At 35.9% G+C, this 21,548-nt stretch overlaps 2 protein-coding genes across 2 annotated transcripts in view; one reads left to right on the top strand and one right to left on the bottom strand.

The window, feature by feature from the left end:
- Window positions 1-1,855: 1,855 nt before the first annotated feature.
- Window positions 1,856-11,860, top strand: LOC107721268 (chromogranin-A-like). Its single transcript, XM_016529191.1, has 8 exons — window positions 1,856-2,072; window positions 2,770-2,819; window positions 3,950-4,043; window positions 4,899-4,967; window positions 5,845-5,913; window positions 7,343-7,651; window positions 10,055-10,407; window positions 11,005-11,860. Exons 1-8 carry the CDS (start codon window positions 2,027-2,029, stop codon window positions 11,086-11,088), a joined length of 1,074 nt encoding a protein of 357 aa, XP_016384677.1. The 5' UTR covers window positions 1,856-2,026; the 3' UTR covers window positions 11,089-11,860.
- A 135-nt stretch (window positions 11,861-11,995) lies between these two features.
- Window positions 11,996-21,548, bottom strand: part of LOC107721336 (inositol-tetrakisphosphate 1-kinase-like) — a 19,106-nt gene continuing 9,553 nt past the window's right edge. The window contains exons 7-12 of the mRNA XM_016529289.1: window positions 18,581-18,679; window positions 18,380-18,420; window positions 17,260-17,425; window positions 15,422-15,489; window positions 14,924-15,086; window positions 11,996-13,001 (exon numbers count right to left, since the gene is read on the bottom strand). Of these exons, the coding sequence (XP_016384775.1) occupies window positions 12,700-13,001; window positions 14,924-15,086; window positions 15,422-15,489; window positions 17,260-17,425; window positions 18,380-18,420; window positions 18,581-18,679 (839 nt within the window). The 3' untranslated portion in view covers window positions 11,996-12,699. The remainder of the gene's footprint in view (window positions 13,002-14,923; window positions 15,087-15,421; window positions 15,490-17,259; window positions 17,426-18,379; window positions 18,421-18,580; window positions 18,680-21,548) is intronic.

Raw genomic sequence — 21,548 nt, 5'->3', positions numbered from 1 at the left:
GTAGAGCCTTGCTTTCTGTGTCACCTACGAATAATATGATAAATGAAGTCTGAATGGCTTGTTGAGATGCACAATGAGTGGCTGATATATTGTTTTCATGAGCTACAAGGACAGTTAATCACCTTTTGCAATTAACAAAGAGAGCATATTTCCATCAAAACAACCTATTAAAACATAAAAGAATAAGTGGTGGACAAATAATTAAGCAGAAACATTTGATCAGATTTGCATGTGAATTGAAAACCTACACAACAGGTAGAAGAGCTGTAGTAAATGTTGTATAGTACGTAATTGCATGACGCTCTCCCACGTCTAATAATCTGCTTCCTGCTCACATTGACTCTCTTTCATCCCCTGCCACTCTTTCTAATGCATCTTTGCTGTGCTCAATAAATTAGTTGGTGGGATAATCACATATGGTTCCCCTGAGGTCCATCATTTACTGCCTATGCCAATGTTTAATGCAGTCCTTTTCTAACTGAATTACTTTTTGTTTTGAATAGCAGGCACTACTGACCGACTTCTGTTTGGTATTCAACACAAAGATTCATGCCAAACAGCCTGCCATTCATTTTGCTTTATTAGGGACTAAATGACTACAATTTGATGTTTTTTTTTACTTTAATATTTTACTGTACAGACATTTTAGTGGAAATCATGATCTACTTGTGCTCAAAGCCATTTTATTTGAATAATGCGTGGGATCTTTATGGGACCTCATAACTAATAAGACATCTGTGTGGATGATATATGTGAGTGATGTCAGTTTACCAATGCAGATTTGACCCATATTATATTTTAGGCATGTCCAAGATTATAACTTTTGAATTAACCCTTTAACTGTCACCTGTCCCCTCTGTGGGACGCCTAAGTTTACTTCACTTTATTACAATTAAATCCTAATCTAATCATGACAAACTATATATCGTTGGAAAGGTCTAAGACTCCTAAATAGATATTTTACCAATGTTTTTGTTAAAAATTATGTAGGAAAAGTAATAGATTAATTTTTGACAAGAGTGCACCTCAAAAATCTACATCATAACAGGAGTTCTGACCTTTGTCAAAAAAAGTTTTCTTTGTTGCCTTTTTCTCTATCACACTTTAGAAATCATCAGAAATTATATATCAATTGAAAACTTTAAATCTCAAAATTCATCATTTGAAACCCATTTTAAAATCAAACATTGCATTACCATGAAAATGGTACATCAATATCATGTTACAAAATGTTTTCGTTCATGAATTATAAAAATTTAAGTTTGGATCCTGCACTTTCACGTCTATGTTCAAAAATGGGAGCGACAGTTAAGGGGTAAGGGAAAAAAATAAGCTACAGCCTTGTTTTGAAATGCCTTTAGGAAAGGGTGATCCTATGCCTTTGCTTGCCTTTGGTCAGCAGAATATGAATAAATTGAAAATCAAGCAAACCACCATCAGCCAATAAGGCTTAATGATGTGATACATTTTAAAATGAGAAAAATTAGGGAAATAAATAAATGCATTTCTTTAGACGATCCAACACACCCTTCTACAAAATATGGGACCCCAATTATCGAATAGAATTCTGCTTATAGCCTATACTAAGTAGTATGTATATTATGTGTATTATTACTAGTATAAATACATTTAAATAATTAAGCAAATGTATGAAATTAAAGCAGTTGTTTAAATCCATATATGCATATAGTAATATAATAATAATTATTATTAACTTTTTTCTTTATCATTTAGTAGATGGTGAACTAAGCAGCTGTACTTCATACTGATGTCATTTCCTCTTCATCAAGTCTTCTATATAAAGGCGGCTTCGCTGCGGTAGTGAGTATAGTGACATTGAGGCATTGTGATCCGGCGAAACAAATAAGAGCAGGCGCCTTATTATATGCGCATAATGCATCCTTAAATCAGCGAGTGTTTTGATTCACTCTGAGGAAAGGAAAGTACTAGCGTTCATTCGCTTTCCTCTGGCACGACGGTTCGTCACTTTTAAACAGAACGGTCGCCTGCGCTTCGCATTACGAAAATGATCGCACGAGGATGCGCTGCTCTCGTGGTGCTGGTGAATTTTGGTAAGTGTGCAAGATGTACAAATAATCACGTAACGTGTTAAGTTATTGTGGGAATACTTCGTGTAATTTGGATGATTAATTGATTCTGTTGTGTTGACTGTACATTTTTGTACATGTGAGCTGTGCATGTCTCTGTCAGCACCAAGGACAGCGGATAAAACACTTGTGAGGAGCACAAAAGGCTTTTCACACTTGACATTTGTAAACGTAATATCTTTACACGCTTTACAGTGATAATACTTAGACTTTTAGTAATTAATCCTCTTCGAGATTTCGCATTGTAAACCCAGGGTTAACGTTCTTATTTACATATTTATAAAGTCATTAAAATTAATTAGACAAATACAGCAATAACCGCTTGTCTACTGTATCTACGTAAATCTCCCGACGTAGATCCACTCTAGTTGTTTTATACTAACTATAAAACATGCAACACAAATAATAATGCGTCCGTTAATGCGTTTCCCGTCGTTGTTCGACATTTTAACGGTTTCCCTCAGATTACAAACGGCGAGTGAAAGTTTCTGCGACGTGCAAAGAACATGAATATTTAATTAGCTAAGCACTGAAGCAGTTTATGATTGGTTGTCTGTTGCTAAACGACTCGCGTACCCTCGTTACTTAACCAAAAGATTAAACCTAGCTTTCACACAGAGTCATTTGTTTTTGCTTATCAAAACTCTCTCTCTCTTTCCAGTGTTCTCCGTACCTGTATCTCCAGGTCACATGGACGATAAGGATGTGAAGGTATGAGTTAATAAATCATTGTTTAACAAACAAAATATTCGTTTTCGGCTTCACTACTGTTCAGTATTATTTTAATGTGTATTTGGAGCAGCCTTTTGGAACATAAGGATGCACAGAATGGCAGCAGCCATAGTCCATGCTGTCAGGAAGTGTGGAGGAAAGCAGCATAAGTGAGACAGTGACTCAACAACACGATTTCAGCCTAGTGACAGCTGGTGCCATGTGTGCTTACTCAGAGGAGGCTACCAACTACAGATGACTGCACTGTGCGTTTAAACTATGATGAACTGAATTTAAACGTAAACTGAAGTTGGATTGCGCTCATTTAACTTAGTTGAGATTGTCACATGATTCTTTCCTGTCCTTGCCAATGAAAAACATCTTAAGAGAGGCTATGTTTTGATAGAGGACACATCTGAAATGTGTGTAAATCTGAAGTTTTGAGGCGAAAGGCATCGGCAATGTCAAGTTGCAAACAGATGCAGTTCTTCTCGGTAAAATGATAATGCCATTTCAGCAACACTTTGGCCTTACTGGGGGAGGCTGTTTTTCCCTGACAGCAGAGAAATGTTTGACTTTGGGGTAATGTGGAGCCAAACAAATCGCAGAGAAGGGTGAGAGGGATGAAAGCACTGAGGAGGAAATGACATTGATTGAAAGTGAAATGTAAGACAGTAAGGATGGCTATATGGGGGGTTTTGAGATATTGTTGGCATGCTGCATCTGTGTCCTCTGTCATATTGATCTCATGAGTGCATGGAGTCCATATATACACACCACTATTTAAAAACATTCTGCATTATGATGCATTACATTTATTAAATGCATATTTGAAAGATTTCTAAAGGATCGTGTTACGCTGAAGACTGGAGTAATGGTTACTGAAAATTCAGCTTTTCCATCAGGAATAAATGACATTTTAAAATATATTTAAATAGAAATAATATTTTAAATTGTAATATTTCACAATATTACTATTTTTACAGTATTTTTGATCAAATAAATGCAGCCTTGGTGAACATAAGAGACGTCTTTCAAAAACATTAAAATAACTTACCATTCCTAAATTTACAAAATAGCTTAAAAATGTCACACCATTTCCTAACCCAATCTTCTCTGTCTTTGTATAGGTGATGAAGTGTATTGTGGAGGTAATTGCAGATGCCCTGTCCAAGCCTCATCTCATCCCAGTCTCCCAGGACTGCCTTGAAACCCTCAGCGCTGGTGAGTGCCTGCATTAGTGACACCTGGACTGCTATTATTGCCATATATTTTGCTGCACTTGGGTGCATTTCCTTCCTATCATCAGCAGTGACCTTCCCGATAAGATCAATATGTGCTATCATTGCTGCTGTGACTGCACGTTTCGGATAGTTGAAAGTTAATGGAGCAAAGTAATGAATGACATTAGCACAGTGTGAAGTTTTGCCGTGCACTGTTCAGTCACATTGCAGGGTCTTTTTTTCCTTGATACTTTAATTGTAGGAAAATCAATCATTCTATTAGCAAGGCAGGTATTGTTACTGAGATAACACTTACAACAGTGAAATTAAACACTCTGTGAGAGGCTTACACAATGAGTCTAGGACAAAGAAACAGTGAAGGACAGAGACTGACAGAAGGAGAGAGGAGGACCGATAAGTTGAGAAAAGCAGAATTTTATAAAGACACTGTAAAAGCAATATTCTGGCAACTACAGCTGTCAGTTTTGTACTATAACTTTAACAGATTGCGAAGAAGCTTGGCAGGGAAATAAGACAGACTGAGAAAGTAAGGAGTAGAGTGAATAGCATTGCCATCGAGTGTGCAGCCGACTCTGCATGCACTCCTTTGTCGGTCAGCAGAAAAGGAAAAGCTTGACTCAACGTTAATTCAACGCAAATCTCTCCTCTCCCCCTCTTTATTGTTTTCACTTTCTCTCTTCTCTCTCAGCGGGCATGATGATTAATAGTGCTGCTCAGGAGAAGGCAGTAAATTTCAGGGCAATTAATGCAAATAATGTAAAAAATAAAGTGCTGACTGCTAAAAATAGTGTTTGGAGTTTGGAGCTATGTGTGTGGTGTACCTTGTATTTTCCAGATGACAGGCTTGTGAGCATCCTGCGCCACCGCAACTTTCTCCGAGAGATGCAAGATATCGCTGCAGAGGGTAAGAGGCAGATGCTCCAGATTTGATTGGGACAGCATGAACTAACTCTGTTTCCTATGGAGAAATGCTAATAGCAGCAGAATGACAGTTGGGTGCTAATGGCTTTTTTGGCAGCAGTAGGTAATTTGAAATGTAGAGCATATATATATATATATATATATATATATATATATATATAAATATATATATACATACATATTTTCAAATATTTACATACTCTGGATAGATGAATGTTAGGGCATATAGAAAATTTCTGTAGAAAATGTTGTTTGTGTACATATCCATATGAAGATTTTTTAATATGGTATAATTTGTAGTAACCATATATGTCAACAATATATTTTATTTATGTGTATAACTTTATTAAAACAACATATATACAAAAATCTGTATAGTAAGTTTTTTTGTAATATATATTTTTTTAAATGCATGTGTGTCTTTTATATTTACTCATATAATATCAAGCTGTATTGATGAGTTTTAGGATGGATATACATGTACGTGACATATATGTCCAAAAATGTTCATACTTTTTTGTGTGGGCTAGATATAGATGTTAATATATTGTTTCAATTTCTAATAGGTTTCATTTGTGTTTTTACATACTATCGACTCTGCATGCACTCCTTTGTCGGTCAGCAGAAAAGGAAAAGCTTGACTCAACGTTAATTCAACGCAAATCTCTCCTCTCCCCCTCTTTATTGTTTTCACTTTCTCTCTTCTCTCTCAGCGGGCATGATGATTAATAGTGCTGCTCAGGAGAAGGCAGTAAATTTCAGGGCAATTAATGCAAATAATGTAAAAAATAAAGTGCTGACTGCTAAAAATAGTGTTTGGAGTTTGGAGCTATGTGTGTGGTGTACCTTGTATTTTCCAGATGACAGGCTTGTGAGCATCCTGCGCCACCGCAACTTTCTCCGAGAGATGCAAGATATCGCTGCAGAGGGTAAGAGGCAGATGCTCCAGATTTGATTGGGACAGCATGAACTAACTCTGTTTCCTATGGAGAAATGCTAATAGCAGCAGAATGACAGTTGGGTGCTAATGGCTTTTTTGGCAGCAGTAAGTTTTAGGATGGATATACATGTACGTGACATATATGTCCAAAAATGTTCATACTTTTTTGTGTGGGCTAGATATAGATGTTAATATATTGTTTCAATTTCTAATAGGTTTCATTTGTGTTTTTACATACTATGACAATATATCGCAGTTTAATATATGTTTAAGATATATTTAATTTGTGTATGGGTTGTTTTATTACATTATTATATTACATATTTTTATATGTATGCTTATACACTTTGCATATAAAAGAAAGATGAGAGATTGTTCTAATCTTAGAATAAATTCCAGGGAAAAAAACAAAAACAAATGCTGCTTTGATTTAGCATTGCTTGTCACTCTTCAAAGGATAGAAGACAGTCATTCAGTGCTCTCCAAGCACATTTTAGTGTGAACCACTGTGTTCTGCTCTATAGTGCTGCACTTAGCAGCATTCTGACAGAATCAGGGCAGAGGGCATCTGTCTCTTCTAGTCTGCATCGTTTCTTGTTGGTGCAAATGCACACTACCAGTGGTATAATATTGAGCTTGTAAAATTTCTTATGTCCACCAACTTGGACTTTTGTCTTGGATATGTCATATCTCAAGTCTGTGGGCACTAAATATAATTCTGTACTTACAGTGTGAGAGTCAAGTAAAACTGATTGTGTTTTAAACGTCCCCTTAATTTGCGAGTTGGTTGTCAGTGTACTTTGCTGTGCATTTCATTTGACCTCATTCAAAAGTGCTGACCTTGAAAATGGTGTCATCTCTTTGTATGATCGCTTGCATTGCTATTACACATATTGAGCCGTGTCAGTCTACTTATGGTCAGTCTGCTTAACTTTTTCCTGAGGTTAACGTGTTTTGAACACACCATCTATACTGTATGTTCTTTTGCAAGTACTGCACTGCTGAGGTCAGACAGATTGATCCAAAGAAAAACCATGTACAACAGTCTGTTCCACAGCCTTGCACTTTCATTAAAAGCCACTGTAGCAGAATTCATCACAGACGAGAATCAAATCTAAAGACTTAGAACCTGAAGACCTGAAAGAAACAAAAACAGATCTCAATAAAGTCTGTCTATCATACAGTATATAAATCAAACCCTAAGGCTCTGACCTAAAGAAACCCAGTCTGCATAAAAGAATATCACACAAAACATTAATTTATTTTGATATATGAATATGTTAATTTAGTATCATATATGAATGAACATGAAAACATCTGAACAAAAGAATAACACTATATAATTACAATTTCTTTATTCATTTAAATAATACAAAAATGAGCACCTAACCTCAGTGTAACCCTTTACCATTCTACAGATGATCAGTCAATGTTGGTTGCCTTGGATAAACCAGAAGAAGATGCAGAGAAGAGAGGAGCAGGAGAGGAGAGTTCCAGGGAGAGTGAGGAGACCGAGCAAGAGTCTAAAAAACGCAACCAGATTGCTGAGGAAGAGGAGCTTGAAGAACATGAGAGTCCTAGCAATCACATTTCCAACTCCATAAACCCAGAGCAGAAGAGAGAATCACAGGAGGAGGCCACAAAAAGGGAAGAGGATAAACAAGAGGAGAAGAAACACTCCAGCTTGGAAAAGGAGAAGGAAAATGATCCGGCTCACCATAAAGATGGTAATGATGAATGCGATGTGTGGGATGCCATATGTGCTACTTTCTGAGTTGATCTTTGAGTTGAAAGCTATATTCAGTGTGATATGATATAACAAGCAATATTCTGACTGTAGATGAGGTGTAAGGATGCATTACCGGCCCGTTGGGTCCAGTGCCCTGGGACCTCTCAAATTCAGGGACCTCCTGCTGAGAAGCTTGTGGCTCAATACCTGGAAACAAGCCACTGCAGATGTCCAAATGATAGATGAATAGTGCTTGAATGTGTGCCAGAAACTACTGCCACGATGTGAAATACACAGACAAATGAAATATGTCACTTGTTCCAGGCTCCTCCATAGTGCCAGCAGATGTTCTACACTACTAGATTTCTTGATTTATTACGATCCTGAAACTCTCGATTCAGTTAGATTTCAATTCAGTTCTGATTTCATTCCAGTTTGATTTAGTTCTGATTCATTTGGGTGTATTTCAGCTATAATGTCCACTTTGCTTAAAGGGTTAGTTCACCCAAAAATAGGAACACAAAATCATCTTCGGAACACAAATTAAGATATTTTTGATGGAATCTGAGAGCTGTCTGACCCTGCATAGACAGCAATACAACTGAAATGTTCCCAAGTCCAGAAACGTAGCAAGGAGATCTGTAAAATAATCCATGTGACATCAGTGGTTCATCCGCAATTATACGAAGCTACGAGAATACTTTTTGTGCACAAAAGAAAAAAAATAACGACTTTATTCAACAATTCGTATATTCAATATTCTCCGGAGGAGACGAATTGTTGAATAAAGTTGTTATTTTTTTTCTTTTGTGCACAAAAAGTATTCTCGTAGCTTCGTATAATTGCGGATGAACCACTGATGTCACATGGATTATTTTACCGGTCTCCTTGCTACGTCTCTGGACTTGGGAACATTTCAGTTGTATTTTTGGGTGAACTAACCCTTTAAATATAAAAAAATCTCTCTCTGCTATTGCTGTAAATAACACCAAGGCAGTGTTTCAAATTGATAACTGTTTTTTTTTTAAATATTTATTAAAAGAACTGATTTATAAGAGTCATTCATTTCAGGATTCAGGCTACACAGATCGTGCTGTATGTTTTTGATTCACTACAAAGAACCAGCTCAAAAGAGTCATTTGTTTGTGAATTGGACTATACTGGTTGCACTGCATTTTGATTCATTAAACAGAACCGGCTCATAAGGGTCAGTTGTTCGTGAATCAGATAGCACTGGTAACCAATGTAGGTTTTAGATCCACTAAAAATAACAGACTCATAACAATCGTGAAATGGACACTGGTGCCATTCATTTGATACGAGTTACATAACTCAGGTAAAATGTGATTTCTTGATGCATTAGTTAAATATTAATAAAAAAAATAGCTATGTAATGTTTTGTTTTGACAAAACATTGTAAATTCTAATTAGTGACTATGAGTTATAACAACAGAACATCAATATTTTTACTTAGCTCTAGTCACGCAACATTGTCATTTCTTTTGATTTTAATTATAATGTGTTTTTCTCCTCTTTGTGGCTTTTCATCTCAAAACTGAGGTATTATTTAGCACATTTACAATTGTTATTTGGCCATTACATTATACATTTGTAACATGAATGGCCTCAAAGTATCATAATCCATCCATGATCAGATGTGTACAGCTTTAAGCCCAGCAGATGAACAAATAGCCATAGTGCTCCTACTAACAAATTGTCACCCCTCCTACATTCGATGAATAGCAACGTAATCACTACTCTTTGAAAGTGTGACTGTGAGTAACAGGGATGTCCAGGGAGAATTCATATAACAGGCACTTGTTTATTTCATTGAAGAGGTTAGGAATAACAGCAGGAGATTGTGTCTAAGACACAACGAGGTTAAAACGGGACAGGAGGGAGGGATGGGGAATGAAGATTGATGGGGGAATTTAGCAGTGCTCCATGAACAGGCCGGTGTGACAGTGCCTCCATCTATGAAATGAAATCCACGCTGTGCTGTGGCCCGCTGAATCGATTCAATAATTGATGTTGGAGGCCATCCAGATCAGCAAGCTGCCTGTAGCTTGTTAAAAGTGTCCCCTTAGATCTCAGAGGAACTTGGTGAAAAATGGCAGACATTTCAGGTGACTTTGCTTTAGTGTGTCTGTTGATAGAAACAATGATTTGGGAATCTGTATTCATGAGTAGATAGAAGAACAGGACGGGGGCTTATATTTCAGGATAAGAGGCATCAAGCAGTGAGCTGTGAGCTGGCAAGGGAGAGCATTTCATTTAGAAGAGTGCTGGGTTTGCTGATGCTGCACTAAAGTAAATGTGTGTGTGTATGTGTGTGTGTAGAATAGAGAGAAGAGACTGAGATAATATAATAATTATAACTTTGTTCCCTTTTTATCTGAAGGGGAAACAGCCACAGATGATCATGAAGCAAATCCTGACATAAAACAATCCATCATGGAGGACAGCGAGGAGCTCAAGGGAGCTGAAACAGAGAGAACACATTCAAAAGAAGAGCTGGAAGAAGAGGAGGAGAAGAAAAGAGAAGTTGGAGTGAAGCGCTGGAGTCGTGTGAGCAAATTGTCCCACAAGAGAGTAGAGGCAAGCCCAAAGTTGGATGAGCACTGGGATAAGGAGAGAGAAGGTCAAGAGGGGGAGCTGTGGAGGAGCCCTGAGGAGCAGGAGCTGCAGCTCATGGCACAAACTCAACCACAGGACAAACGAGATGAAGAGGGCAGCGGCAGCAGAAAGACAGGGGTAGGACTCTTACACGTTTTCTTAACGCTTAAAACACAAGCAGTATTTTTCTTCTGAGGAACACAAAAGTAGAATGTTTTTTTTTCTTTACATGGCTCTTTCAGTGAATCCATGGTTCATAGTGACCATGTTGGTCAAGCTTCAAAAATGACAAAAACAACATTAAAATAATCCATGTGACTAATTCCAAATCATCTGGAGTCATACTATAGTTTTGTATTGATATTTTATAGTTTTTTTTCTGAATAAATTAAAAAATATGTATATGAAAATGACATAATCAGTATACTGGAATGATTTCGGAAAGGTCACGTGACACTAAAGACTGGAGTAATGACTGCTGAAAATTCAGCTTTAACGTTATAGGAATAAATGACACTTTAAAATATATTAAAATAGAACAGAACAATTAGAATAGAATAGTTATCCTAAATGATTAATTTCAAAAAATTATAAATGCAAATAGATAAATACTGTCTTGGTGTGCATAAGAGACTTATTAAAAAAATACTGACCCCAAACTTTTAAATGGTAGTGTACATGTAAATGTTCATTTAAAATGAACTAATGGCCTGATTTTCTCTCTTCTGTTATCAGGATGCTGAGATCGAAAGTCTGGCTGCCATTGAGTCTGAACTGGAGAGTGTGGCTCAGAAGCTCCATGATCTGAGACGAGGCTGAGCTGCTCCAGCTCTTCTTCTCTTTCCACTTTTGCCCGTCATCTCTCCTTCAGTAGAAAGGCATGTTAACTGGAGATGAGGCTCTCACCTTCTTGCTCAGTCCATAGCAGTGCAAGCTCTTATCTCAGCGCCGCAGATTCTCTGCTTATTCCCTCCATGTGTAAAATGAAACCTCAAAGCGACTTCTCTGGTGTCAGACATTCAGAGGTCCCTTCACTTTTTTCTCCCAGCTCCTCCGCTTTGCTTTATTGTGCTTGCTTCCTGAAGAAATTTGGGCATTGAGTACATTTAATGTAAAATATTTGCTACCCAGAATTATCACACTGGGTTGAAATTTTAATATACGTAAGGATATATATCTGATTGATTGTACCTGATATTATGGAGTCTTATGATCCATAGGCAATAATGTTTTTATTAGATATGGTGATGACTAATTAAATGCTTTTTGGGTTTCAAGAAAACAAATAAAGATCAAAAAGAAGTGTTTCAAACTGATTCCACAAAGTGTGAGTCTGAACTAAACCTCAAAGCGACCCAAAACTGATGTCAATACAGCAGACAAACAATGTCAAAGAATTCTCAGTGCTAAAGTTTGATTTTATTGTCCTTTTCATTCTTTTGTTATTTTAGAGGCTTTTTTCTGTCTCGAAAGAAAAAATTACCATATTTAAAAACTATACATCATGTACAAGTATAACGTGATGGAGATAAAACAGACTAACAAACTTACATTGACAAATGTATTACATTTGCTATTTTGACAATCATATTTCAGGGAAAGTTCACCCAAAGATGCAAATTCTGTCATCATTTACTCACCCTCATGTCATTCCAAACCTGTATGAATTTAGTTTTTCTGTGAAGGAAAAAAAATGATAAATGTGTTTTTTTGTCAATACAATGAAAGTGCTCAGTGAAAGGTTCAGTGAGGTTTTAACCCGTGACTTTCATTGTGTCAACAAAATCAGTTGGATTATCTTCTTTTGTGTTCTAACGAAGAAAGAAAGTCATGATGACTGAATTAATTTTTTGGGTTAACTTTTTTTTTGGTGAAGTTTGTTCATTTTCTATTTGCAATCAATGCATAACCCCTATACAATCTCATAGCTAGTGTGGGAGGTTTTTACAGGCCCTTCAGATATGAAATGATTCAGCCTTAAAAAAATCTTACTTTTTAAGATGAATTACCAGCAGATTGCTTCAGACAGCACTAAAGAGCTTCAAACTCTCTTATTTGGCCAGAATTTGTGATACATGCAAGAAGAGAAGCCTTAGTGCCAGCTGGACACTTATTTAAATAGTGCAATGTCTTACACCCAAATCATGACACCAATTGTCCTTTCAAGTATTTCATTAATATATTAACATCAATACAATTTGTAGTTTCTCCACAAAGCCCTATTTCTGCAAATCAAGTTCAGTGCAACATTCATAAAAAAAATCGAATCATATTCCAAACATGAAATTAAATAAATGAGAAGACACATTCAATCATTTCCTACACAATTCACATTTGGCACAAAGGAATTTTCTATACACCTACCCTTTGGTGAGGGTTCATTTGGTTTGTGAACAGTAAAGAAATATTCTATTGCGTTGGCTCGCGGCGTCACTGCGAGGATGTCTCCGCTGCTAAACTCGACCTGCCATGCTGGTGAAAGTTTGGAGCCATGCAAGCACCACCGCAACTCAGTCCCTGATGGGGACCCTTCTTTATCCCCTCGCTGTCCATAAACCAACTGCTTTCATTTCCCAGCATGCCACAGTGCATCCCGCAGGCCACAGATGGGCTCTGAGCGATCCCGTTCAATCTCAGATGACCACACGCCGCTCCATTAGACACCTGACCTTGCAGGACGCTGGTGATGTGACTCAACAGGTCATCGAAAAACTTGGGGACTCCCTCGTAACCTGGGTAAAAAATGAAGGGGGTTTTAGATAACGGTAGTCAATGGGTTTCTTGTGACGGTGCTGAAAGCATTGTAAGCGCTCTAAGCAGGCAGATTAATAAAAGGCAGATATCATCTGTTGTCTTACTCCTGCGGTATCATGGGACTCGTTGGATGTACCACTGAGAGATATGAAAGTGCCGTTCCCTGCTAGAGACACAAGATCACCATGGCAACAAGCAGAGAGAAGGCCAGGTGGCTTTTAAACATACTGCAAGCTGACAAACACAGCTGTGCCTGCAGATACTACTAGAGTCTTTAAATCAAGAGCTTTGAATGTACTTTTCCCCATCCTTCCACAATAATATATACACTACCAGTCAAAAGTTTTTGAACAGTTAGATTTTTAATGTTTTTTAAAGAAGTCTCTTCTGCTCGCCAAGTCTGCATTTATTTGATCCAATGTACAGCAAAAACAGTAAAATAACTGTTCTCTATTTGAATATATTTTAAAATGTAATTTATTCCTGTGATTTCAAAGCTGAATTTTTAGCATCATTACATGTCACATGATCCTTCAGAAATAATATATTTCACAATATTACTGCTTTTGCTGTATTTTGGATCAAATAAATGCAGGCTGCATGGGTGAGCAGAAGAGAATTCTTTAAAAAAACATTAAAAATCTTACTGTTCAAAAACATTTGACTGGTAGTGTATATAGAGAGTAGATTACTTACCAATTGTAATGTTACTGATTCCAAATTACATGATGAAAATTGTAGTTAGTAACATAATCCTTTACATTACACATTTTAGGTAATATAATCAGACTACTTTTTGATAACTTTTAGATTACTTTTGACCTAACTCGTTTACCACATTGATGTAAATAGGATAATCTTGTACCATATTCATACAAAAATACAAAGAGTAAGAAAATATATTGCATTTGTTGTAATTAACAACATGTCTTTAACATGAAACATTATATTACATGAAGGTTTCCCAAACTGGGGTTTGTAAAGGAACTGCACGGGGATTTGTGAGTTTAATGAAAAGCTAATAATTAAATCATAAAAATGTAAAATTATAATAAATCATTTTAAAATAACAATCAAAATAAAACACTTACTAAAAAGATGAAATATTTTATGTTTACCTGCATGTCATGTGACCATAAACCATTGTCAGAGAACTGTGAACATACAAATGTGATACTTCATTTTTTAAATATGTATTTTAAAATCTCAGGGGGGCTTCATGTATATAAGTGAAAGAGGTTCAGATCACACAAAAGTTTGGGAATCCCTGCATTACACATAAATAAGAAATAATGTGAATTTGTGCATTTTAATGTTTTAAAAGCCTTCCAAAGACATAGTAATAGGCTACACGGTTAAGTAACATACTGAGTGATAATTCAAATAAAACAAAGTGTTGATGCATCAGCAGTTGATGTAATGTTGAAACAATTCTTAAACCTGAATCAGTTACTAAACAGATATATATATATATATATATATATATATATATACACAAAAAGCATGGCAAGAATAGTGGGTGAAAACCCAAAGTGAATGATAGAGACCGTCAAATGTGAAAAATATTGTGTCATGTTTTGGAGAGAAGAGAGAAGCAGATTCCCTCCAACATCTTAAAAGCAAATAGTAGATGTTTTTATAAAAAACATTCCACTGGATAAATTCAAAAGTTGTAGGAAGCTGTTTAAACAGAGGTAAACTCCTTATTAAAGAAATATGACCTATTTTAGCATTATAAAGCACTAAAAGGCCTCTTTATTATTCTGCACTGACACCATGTGGTCTGTTTGCATTATTGCATTATGGTTTTGAAAGTGGGAATAGAGGTCAGTGCATAAAGATAACACCCAGTCATTGTTGGACTGGATTCAGTCGTTGGACTGTGAGGACCTGCATGTACCTGGGAAAGCGTTGATGTCGATGACGGCGTGCTGGCCGGTCTGGTTGTTGATGATGATGTCAATCCCAAACAGAGAAATGCCAAGGGCCTGTCGTAACCTTCTGGAAATTTTCTGAATGACATCTTTGTTAGGTTCCCCGTACTGGCCCTCCATGTTGTCCCTCTAGAGGAAACCAGAAAAGGGACAAAAAGTATGAAATGCCTATTTGTTGAACATGTATGATTATTATTCATTGTGAATGCCAAAAGACTTCAAAAGTGCTTTTTTATAAGACGTTTTAGTTATATACAATCATTTGATGCATTCATTTAGATGTTTTTTTTTTTAGATTAAAAATAAAAAATGTCTAAAATGAATGGATTTTGCTGATTGTTTCCAGGTATTTAAACTACTTAAAATGTTTACAGAATAGTTCAGTTGAAGAAAAGTGTAATTTTTCTTGACTTCAAGGGGTTAAAGCATTGCTTGAGTTATAAATGTGAGGCATGTTGACTTACGCAGGTCAGGTCTGAAGAGGACTCTGGTTTGGACACATGATGACTGTTGAAGGATATTGCTCTCCTGTCTAGAAGATAAACAACACAACTTCAGTTGTGTAAGAAATATTTACACTACTTTTCCAAAAGTTGGGGATAGCAAGTTTTTTTTTAAAAGAAATTAATACTTTTATTCAGCAAAGACACATTACATTTATCAAAATATTAAGCAGCACAACTGTTTTCATGATTGCTAATAGTAGGAAATGTTTCTTGAGCACCATATCAGCATATTAGATTGATTTCTGAAGGATCATGTGATACTGGAATAATGGCTGCTGACAATTCAGCTTTGCCATCACAGAAATAAATTACACGTTAAAATATATTAAAACAGAAAACAGCTATTTTAAATTGTAATAACATTTCACAATATTAAGTGTTTTTACTGTATTTTTTATTTTTAAATTTAAAATTTAAACCCAGTTATAAAAAATCCCCACTGTTGAACAGTGAACAGTAAATATTTCAATTCTTTTTGTCCTTTTCAGCTACATTTATTCAGCAAAGAAAAATCCCGAAATCCTTCACTGTCTCATTGTAAAGTTTATGCAACAAAAATGACAAGACAAAATCTGAGACCAAAATCTTTGAGCTGCTTATTTAATACATACCATGTCAAAAAGACAAAATAAACCACTTCTCTGTAAGAGAAGGAAATGGTCTAAACATCAGCAACATATGTTGACAGAATGGTCTAGACAGGCTGAGAGACCTCGCCATCACACAGAGTGGTTCACGAGTGCCATTAATGTCAATCTCACTTTCTGATAAGGCTTTCAAACATATAAGGTAACCTTATAAAAAAGTTCCAGACTAAGTGGGTTTGTTGTCATATCCTATGCTTGTGTGTATGGTTAAAACTAGTTGAAAGACTAGTTCTGGACCTGGCACCCTATAAAGTGTTTTTATTGGCTTTAATGCCGCCTGTGAACTTGTGTCCCATGTGTGACACACACAGAGTGCAATTTACAGATTTGTCTTTAATTCTATGTGCACAAACCTTGATGTAATACAAAGTAATATGTGACCCTGGAGCACAAAACCAGTCTTAAGTAGCACAGGTATATTAGTAGCAATAGCCAACAATACATTGTATGGGTCAAAAATCGATTTTTCTTTTATGCCAAAAATCATTAGGATATTAAGTAAAGATCATGTTCCATGAAGATATTTTGTAAATTTCCTACGGCAAATATATCAAAACTTAATTTTTGATTAGTAATATGCATTGCTAAGAACTTCATTTGGACAACTTTAAAGACGATTTTTTTTTTTGCACCCTCAGATTCCAGATATTCAAATAGTTGTATCTCAGCCAAATATTGTTCTATCATAACAAACCATACATCAATGGAAAGCCTATTTACTCAGCTTTCGGGTGATGTATAAATCTCAATTTCAAAAAGATTTACCCTTATGACTGGTTTTGTGGTCCAGGGTCACATATATAAAAAAACTATACACTATCATTCAAAAAGTTCATTCAAAAGTCTCTTACGCTCACCAAGGCTGTGTTTATTTCATACAATGAAAACAGTAATATTGTGAAATAATATATTTAAAAATGTTATTTATTCCTGTGATGGCAAAACTGAATTTTCAACATCATTACCCCAGTCTTTCGTGTGACACGATCCTTCAGAAATCATTCTAATAAGCTTGATTTGCTTATAATTTGCTTATCTATAAAGAGTTTGATTTATGACTCAATTGTAGAGCAAAATATTTCTAAACAAATTACATTCATTAAATACTTTGAACTATCCATTATAGGGATGTTGTGTGACTCAACTGACCTGTGGGTCCAGATGGGAAATTTCTAATGGAGGGCCGCTGAACCACATTGTAGGCCTCTCCTACAACAAACACCTTATACAGCACTGCATTATGGTTGATGAAGCTCTGGATGACACATGGGGGCTTGATGTCCTTTAGATCTTCCTCACTGAAGATGATGGCCATCTATTGAGCAGGAACCAAATCAATATCTTAACACATTCCAGAGCAGGTAGGTTATAAATTACCACAATAAAATACACTGATTCCTGTTGTTATCTTGAAATGTAAAGGAGCAAACAAGAAAGTGTCGTGAGAGTACAGTGCATACATTATATTTGACCTAAGACTGCCACACCAAAACCCCCTCAATCCACATATGTTCCTTGTTTTTCCTTTAGCTAAGTAAACCCATGTGCTCACAGTCATAAAACACATGACCATCAACCTGTTTGCACAAAACACAGTCGTTCAGCAGTAATTGGTGACACATTAATCTAGTACGCCCCTCATTGTCAACATTGTAAAACAGAGTTAATAGTATCTTCAAGCAGTATTCTGAAGGAATGTAAGTGATCAGAGACTTTGCCTGTACATTAGTCACTGAGAATCAAAGATATGGTCACCATAGCAACGGAGGCTGCACCCCTGTTAATCATCCACGAGGACAGCAGGGTTACATGTGATTCAGAGCGATGAGAGATTCAGGTTTACTCTCTCTTTATAGGGGGATATGTGTCAAAATACTTTACAATTTTTGTGGTTTTTCTTTTTTTAGCTTTTTTTTTTGTATCACACGTTCAAGGCAACTGAAATGAATCACTGAAGTGGCCACAGTGTTGTTGAAATATCACATAAATTATAATTATGTGTTTTTTATTACTACTACTACTAATAATGATAATAATTAGACCTCTCAGTTCTCTAGCTTTACGAACATAGAAATCCTGCATGAAAAATTGTGATACTCAAGCCCAGAATTAATCATTTTAATGAGATGCCACTCAGTGTTAGAAATGATTAACTAACATCATGTAGCACCTCTTATGTAATGGATCTGAATATCACTGTACTCTACTGTACTTATCTACTGCTTATTATGTAAAATAGTGCAGGTTACAGTAGAGTAGAGTCTCTTACCTCATGGGAGTTGATGCCATGAGCTACTTGGGTTTTGCAGACTGCAATCAAACAAAAATAGTGTGAAAATGTGTGTCACATCACAGTACACAAGGAAATATGTAATAAGCAGCTTTTTTGAAGTCTTAAACTCCTTTTCGGAATTAGATGAGCCAAATCTATGTATAAGATTACTGCTGATTTTAAATGTCTTAAACTTACTGAAGGGAAACGTGATTCCATGTTTCTGAAGCTGCTCCAGAGTCTCAGTGCCACATTCACTCTTGAGAACCATGAATGGAGGTGAGCAGATTCTGTCATCTACAGAAAACACACATGAGCACATGCTACGGTTTTGTCTAGATCTATGAAATGGTTTAATAATATATTTAAATATGCATTTTATACATATAATGACTTGAATATACTTCTTTTGTGTTGGGAATGTTTTTCATTTCTGGTTAAAAATGTAGCTTGATAATGTAACTGCACTGATATCATAATGAAGAAAAAAAGACAAATTAAAAGGGTGAAATTCTTGAAAAAAATAAATAAATTGTATTATTATTTGTTTAAAACATTAACAAACTTCACTGCTTAATATTTGAAAAACCTCTTCAGATCAGATAATTTGACAAAGCAAGGTTGGTTTAGGTTATAAAATGTCCCATGGAGCGATCTTCTAAAAACTAGATTCTGATTCTGAGACTTATGATTCTCTAAAAAATTTAAATATTTAAAATTGTCTAAAATATTTAGGAATTAATGCTTGATGATATTTGAATGAATGGAAAAATAAATAAATAAACACTTTTAATATATATTTTTTTTACTACAAAGACTATTATTATTATTATGAAAAAGATTATTAGGATAAAGCTGTTTTTAAATATTAAAATTAAGATTTAAACATCTAAACTCTATGTCAAAGTCAAGAAAACATTGACAACTGTCTTCTTTACTCTTATGGATCTGATCATGATGGCCAACTCTGATTCTAAATTTAGTTTGGAGCAATAAATAGTTGATTCTTGGATGTGTTTTGATTTCATCTTACTTTCTGTGTCTTTTTCTCCCTAACTAGCATTTCTTTCTTTCTTTTCTTTTTGCTACACACACAAATGAAAATGTAACCAGACAGCAACATCTTGACAAGGTTAACCAGCACACCATGAGCATAACTCTTCGTAGACACCAAGTTTGGATGATGTGTAGCCTGCACACATTTTAAGTGATGACTAGACTTTATACAGAATAATATTACTACTGGATCCATGGAAACATTTAAAACTAAACCACTGAGGTATCTGTGAATTTTCAGCTTGCTTTTGATCTGAAAACATCAATTAAATCTTATAAACAGCTTCTATTCCAAGAGTGAAAGTGCAGGCTATTTATAGCCGCACAAAAACAATCTTTTTCTATGTTGGGCAGCTCAACACAGCTCAGCGTATTAAAGCATCACATTTTACATTAGACAAGGAACATGAATCCATTTGATCAAACAAGCAGTAACTTTAAAGCAGCTACAAATGCTGAATACAGCAATGTGATGTGTAACAGTGATGTATGAGATAAACGATAAAAGTGTGCATTTTGGGGGATACGGGTTGATTATGATTCATTATGAAACCATAGGATGAGCAATCAATTTACACAACCAAGTCAAATGACTCAAGATGAACTCAGCCAAAATAGCACTGAACTTTACTGCAAATCCCATGAGTAAGAACATAAATGTAAGTCACATAATGCAGTACTTGCTTTACATTCAAACACTTGGCCCACGACAGCTTGTTGTCATCAGTTCACATGGACTTGACATATTGGTCGATTAGCTCATGGAAAAATGAGTCTCATTTAACAAAATCAGTCATTGATGGTACTTGCTGATAGAGCCAAACATGCATGTATTGGGCGAGTTATTTTAAAAAGGATCTTGTGTAATACAGAGGGTTCATGAGCTGTGTTATCTTTCTTTCCCAGAATCCATTGCAGTGTTGTTTCATAAGCTAATAGCCATAGAGGCAGTTGCCTGGTGAGCAGACCCGAGAAAATAGTCACTCCCATTGTATCCTAAACAGAATCGTAGAGACTGGGGAAGCACCAAGGCAGATGGTTAACTTCACACTAACCCTCAGCTGACACTCCTGTACCCACACGTCCCTCTGGAGAACATTGACGTTCTGATATGGTTTTGATTGGACAACATCAGTTTCTCTGATCTGAATGCAAGAGGTTTCTCTGTGAGCAATTTGGAAAGCATGCTAATTTTTGCATTTAAAGATCCTTTATAATATGAGCTTCATATACAATGGGGTCCAAAAAGCCACACTGTCACACTGACCACACAAGATGCTCTTTGGATCGTTCTCAAAAACCTCATCAGGTTGTACTCAAACTTGTGGAGTTTATACAGCTTGAGTGTGTCTGTCATTAAAGCAAAAGAGGGACAAACCAAATAAGGTATTATATAATTCAAATTAATTTTAATTTAAGTAACTGCTTGACTCAAGTTTGTATCCTGACATAAAAAATGGTAATAAAATGGTAGTTTGTACTAAATTATAAAAGAATGCAAATTGAAACAGTCCCAGACTTTAAAGGGATAGTTCACCCAAAAATGAAAATTCGGTCATCAATTACTCACCCTCATGTCGTTCCAAACCCGTAAGACCTTCGTTCATCTTCAGAACACAAATTAAGATATTTTTGATGAAATCCGAGAGCTTTCTGACCCTGCATAGACAGCAATGTAACTGACACATTCAAGGCCCAGAAAGGTAGTAAGGACATTGTTAAAATAGTCCATGTGAAATCAGTGGTTCAACCGTAATGTTATGAAGCTATGAGAATACTATTTGCGCGCAAAGAAAACAAAAATAATGACTTTATTCAACAATTTCAGTCTTAGACGCATGTACAGGAGAGTAGCACGACGCATGCATGTGATGTCGGCATTCGTCGTGCTACTCTCCTGAGCGTGTGTCAAAGACTGACACGGAAGAGAAGAAATTGTTGAATAAAGTCATTGTTTTTATTTTCTTTGCACAAAATGTATTTTCATAGCTTCATAAAATTAAAGTTGAACCACTGATGTCACATGGACTATTTTAATGATGTCCTTACTACCTCTTTGGGCCTTCAACATGTCAGTTGCGTTGCTGTCTGTGCAGGGTCAGAAAAGATC

The sequence above is a fragment of the Sinocyclocheilus rhinocerous genome, unplaced genomic scaffold (assembly GCF_001515625.1).
Source record: "Sinocyclocheilus rhinocerous isolate Xijiao unplaced genomic scaffold, SAMN03320098_v1.1 scaffold271, whole genome shotgun sequence".
In the NCBI taxonomy this organism is placed as follows: domain Eukaryota; kingdom Metazoa; phylum Chordata; class Actinopteri; order Cypriniformes; family Cyprinidae; genus Sinocyclocheilus; species Sinocyclocheilus rhinocerous.
This window is presented reverse-complemented; position numbering and strand designations above follow the sequence as displayed.

Excerpts from the sequence above, each read along its gene's own strand:
- LOC107721268 (XM_016529191.1), top strand. The coding sequence starts at position 2,027 with ATGATCGCACGAGGATGCGCTGCTCTCGTGGTGCTGGTGAATTTTG. Across the intron at positions 4,044-4,898 it reads CCTTGAAACCCTCAGCGCTG|ATGACAGGCTTGTGAGCATC; the intron begins GTGAGTGCCTGC and ends TGTATTTTCCAG. Across the intron at positions 5,914-7,342 it reads GCAAGATATCGCTGCAGAGG|ATGATCAGTCAATGTTGGTT; the intron begins GTAAGAGGCAGA and ends ACCATTCTACAG.